Source organism: Salvelinus sp. IW2-2015, linkage group LG21, assembly GCF_002910315.2.
Source record: "Salvelinus sp. IW2-2015 linkage group LG21, ASM291031v2, whole genome shotgun sequence".
Lineage (NCBI taxonomy): Eukaryota > Metazoa > Chordata > Actinopteri > Salmoniformes > Salmonidae > Salvelinus > Salvelinus sp. IW2-2015.
The window spans coordinates 128,882-132,560 of record NC_036861.1 but is presented as its reverse complement, the minus strand read 5'-3'; the positions used below and the strand labels follow the sequence as shown (position 1 = coordinate 132,560).

At 49.3% G+C, this 3,679-nt stretch overlaps 1 protein-coding gene across 1 annotated transcript; it reads right to left on the bottom strand.

Annotated features, from left to right (window-relative positions):
* Positions 1-1,933: 1,933 nt before the first annotated feature.
* Positions 1,934-2,659, bottom strand: LOC139022711 (uncharacterized). Its single transcript, XM_070433769.1, has one exon. The coding sequence runs from the start codon at positions 2,657-2,659 to the stop codon at positions 1,934-1,936; it is 726 nt and encodes a 241-aa protein (XP_070289870.1).
* Between the last annotated feature and the right edge of the window lie 1,020 nt (positions 2,660-3,679).

Here is a 3,679-nt window from a genome sequence, read left to right as displayed (position 1 = left end):
TTAAAAAGTGCTGTAACAGAGTAACAAAGTAAAAACCAGTCACCACAAGAAGTCATACAGGTCAAACCACAACCAGCTTTTTTATATAAGTGCTATTGTAAACAACATACACAACTTTCACACAAAAACAACCCTGGCAGTCACATATATAGAACATTTTGTTTTGTACGGTATCAAGCAAAACAAAAAGTTGCGAGTGCCAAGTAAAGTAGCCTGGAGGTGGAGTAGAACTATGTCCCCTCCCTTTGGAAGGTCTGGAGCATTTCAAAGGAGATGAATAACAAGGACGGTTATAAATGTCCTGAGGAGGACCCATAAGGCCGTTTCAGCGACAATCTGTTTGCTCAGTGTCAGTCGGAAATATTAAATTAAGGAGATACATCTCTCAGCTGTCAGTCCCTACTGATGATTCAGTTATGTTTAAGACAACAACCGTATACCGTGGTTACTTGGCTACGCATGCCTCTCTCTAATATCAATATGCCTCGTCCATTACTGTCCTGGTTAGTGATTACTGTCTTATTTCACTGTGAGCCTCTAGCCTGCTTCAATATGCCTTTACCAACCATGTTGTTTCCCTCCTACATATTGCGATGACCATCAACCTGGGTTTTAATTAAACAACTCTAGAGACTATATTTCTCTCATCATTTACTCAGATTGCGTAGGTTTACCGATCCAATGTACTCACATCCTACCTTACCTTTGTGCTGAACGCTATTGCCTTGAAAATCTGATGCAATCAGTAGCCCAGAAACCTGCTCCTTTTTACTCTCCTGTTCTTCGTAACGTGCTAGATCGGTTTCATGTCGTATATTGGTGTCCCTTAGCCTGTACTCTTTTATCTCTACTTTCTTGTCTCTGTTCCTCTGGTGAGTTTAGAGGTTATATCCAGGTCCTGCAGGTGCCTTAGCGCTCCACTTCCACTCCCTCAGAGTGTCTGCTCAGTGTTTGATGTTCGGTCTGTATTCGAGAAACAGCCTGTGTTGTGTCGGCTTTATTGCATGTGTTAATCATGGTAGAAAGCCTACTTCTCTCTCGTATTAGTTTTGTTTATCTTCCTTTGTCTTGTTAGCACACTTTCCAAGCTTCTGGATCGTAGTTGTGCTGAACCTGGTCTTTAGGAAGACCTCCAAAAACCGCGTGGTATCTCCATTCTGACTTATATACATGTTGCCGTCTCGAGAGTGGAACTGCCTGGTGAGGTGGTGTTGGTCTAATCTGTGTTCATATGATAGTGTGCGAGAGTTCTTATCAGCTATTCCAAGTCTGGTTACCCTTACTAGACAGATCTAAATGCTTCTACTTGTTTCACCAGTTTCGCATGATCCAGTTGTGTCGTCTGCACGGTTTGGTCCTGGTTCTGGGTTTCGTTGGTTGGTGTCTTGCGTTGCTTGTGGTGTTGGCGTGTATATTGCCGCGGTGTGGGTGGTTTGGGTTGCCTGTCGTGGCTCGCTCAGCTGCTGGCTCGAGTGTCGAGTGAGCTTGGTGTGATATTGTGATTGATGCTGTTTCTGCGGGGGCTCGGCCGAGTGTCTGAGCTCGGTGTTAGGTCTCGGGTGCGTGAGGGTCTCAGTGATCTCTATTTAGAGCTGGTGGACAGGGTTGCGTTCACGGCGTTCGGTTTGGGTTTGTGGCTGGATTTGGTTCGTCTGGGTGCGGCTGTTGTTGGTCGTTAGGGGTCGCATGAGTCGAGATGTATGGTGTTGATGCTTGCTGCGAAGTGTGTGTGGGGTGTGTTGTGGTTAGGTTCGGGCACAGTGGTTGGCGTGGTGTGTGGGTTGTTGGGCGAGAGATGAGTGGAAGTTGAGACGTCCGGAGTGTGTATCTGTAGTCTTCCATAGAGTGTCTGTCTCGTGAAGACCTTGAGCTGTAGTGGCGATGGTGTGTCTCCTATAGTTGTTGTGTGTCTTGTGTCGGTAGGCGGACTGAGCTAAGGTGGTGTGTTGCGAGCGCGTGCGGGAAGGAGTGTGCCGATTGGCCTCTGTTCTTGTGTGTGCTCGGGAGATGTAGTTGCTTCTAGGGGCGTGTGATCTGTCGTGGCCGGCTGGTGGTCTGTGCTGCGTGATCCCGATGTGTGGTGCTTTGCGGATTGGCTTTTATGAGAGCGAGCCGGAGTTGCGTGGGTGTGTGTGTGGCGTGATGTCGGAGCTTGTGTGTGTCTCTGCGGTGTGCCTGTTACGACGTTGCGTGTGTGCGAGTGGTGCTTGTGCGATTTGTTGAGTCGAGGTGGGTCGGGGTGCTTGGGGTGGTGGGTGCGGTTTGGGGGTGGGGTGGGTGTTGGGGTTGGTGGTGGGCCGTGGTAGTAGTGTGGGTCTCGTGGAATGATGTACTTGTGTGTCGTGTGGGGTCGTTGATTTGCCCGGGCGAGTGGGTTGTGTTGGGGTTGTTTGGGGTAGTGTGTGAGTGTTGGGTTGGGTGATGTGAGGTTGTGCTGTGGCTTATTGCTTTGTGTAGAAGAGGTGGCCGTTCCTCTCTCCAGCTTATATATTAGAGGGGGGTTTGTGCAGTGTGTGGTTGCCGGGTGTGCCAGTTCAGAAGTGATGTTGAAGTGCTTAGTGTGGAGATTGAGGGATGATTGGGGGTGGGTTGTGGTGCCTGTTGGTGGTTTGTCGTCGCGAGAAGCCGCGTGTCTGCCCTTGACAGCATCATAAAACATCCTGTGCATTCTTTTGCAATTACGAGTCGAATAGCCGGCGCCGTGTATGAGTGCAGACCTTTGTTCGGGATATGTTAGGATAACGTAAGATATAAGGCTACATGGGCAAGGAAATGCTATGTATGGCGTAGCTGTGTTTTCAAACAGGTAAGATTTTTGCGATGCCTGAGTACTGTAGTACTGCAAAGAGTCGTGCTGGGGCATGGTCTGAAGAGTCCTATGGAGAAGTGTAGAAGGCATCTGTTTCTCTGTTCTGGTGGGATGCTGTGCCCCACTGCGTTCTGAGGTCTTAGGAGAACAGTCTTTTGTGGTTGGTAGCTGGTCACCGTGGGAGATGCCTGGAGTAAGTCTCTATTACAAGTATATGGTGGAGAATTTTCATATAGAGCGATGTTCTCTGAGCGGCTGGCGCAGTTTGGCGTTGTTGCCGGCCGTGCGTTGCTGATCGCTGGTCCTACCTGCCCTGGGCGTCAATCTGCCCGGCACCGGCTCTGCAGCGAGTTTTTTCGTTTGGCTAAAGGCCAGCGGCGCTGACTGCGTGTATGTTGGTTGTCTGTGTTGGCTTTCACGTGCTTTGTTCAGATGGGTGAGGATTGCCAGGATTATTGCTGATGTGGTTGGCTGATATAGAGGCGTATCAGGATTGTCTGGACCGTCGGTTCTGCGTGATAGCTAGAGTTGGTCAGTGGTGTGGTGGGGCCGGGCTAGACGAATTGGACGCCTCTCGTCGTGTTTCTAAAATGTAGGGGTGCTGTGGTGCTTCGGAGAATGTGTTTAAGAGCCCCTTATTACTAGCCTGTTAATCTGTTTTCGTAATCGTCTGAGAATTTCCCAAAGAGAAGCGTGCGGGTCATCCCCCGTCTTCAACGGGGTGACACTCTAGACCCAAACTGCTACAGACCTATGTCTATCCTACCCTGTCCCTTTCAAAGGTCTTCTGAAAGCCAAGTTGAACAAACAAGATTACTCCGACAATGTTCGAATCCCACCGTACTTCCTCCGCTTGCATCTGGTTTCAGA

What these genes read in the sequence shown, in the direction of transcription:
- LOC139022711 (XM_070433769.1), bottom strand. Translation starts at nt 2,659, where the DNA reads ATGTTTTATGATGCTGTCAAGGGCAGACACGCGGCTTCTCGCGACGAC.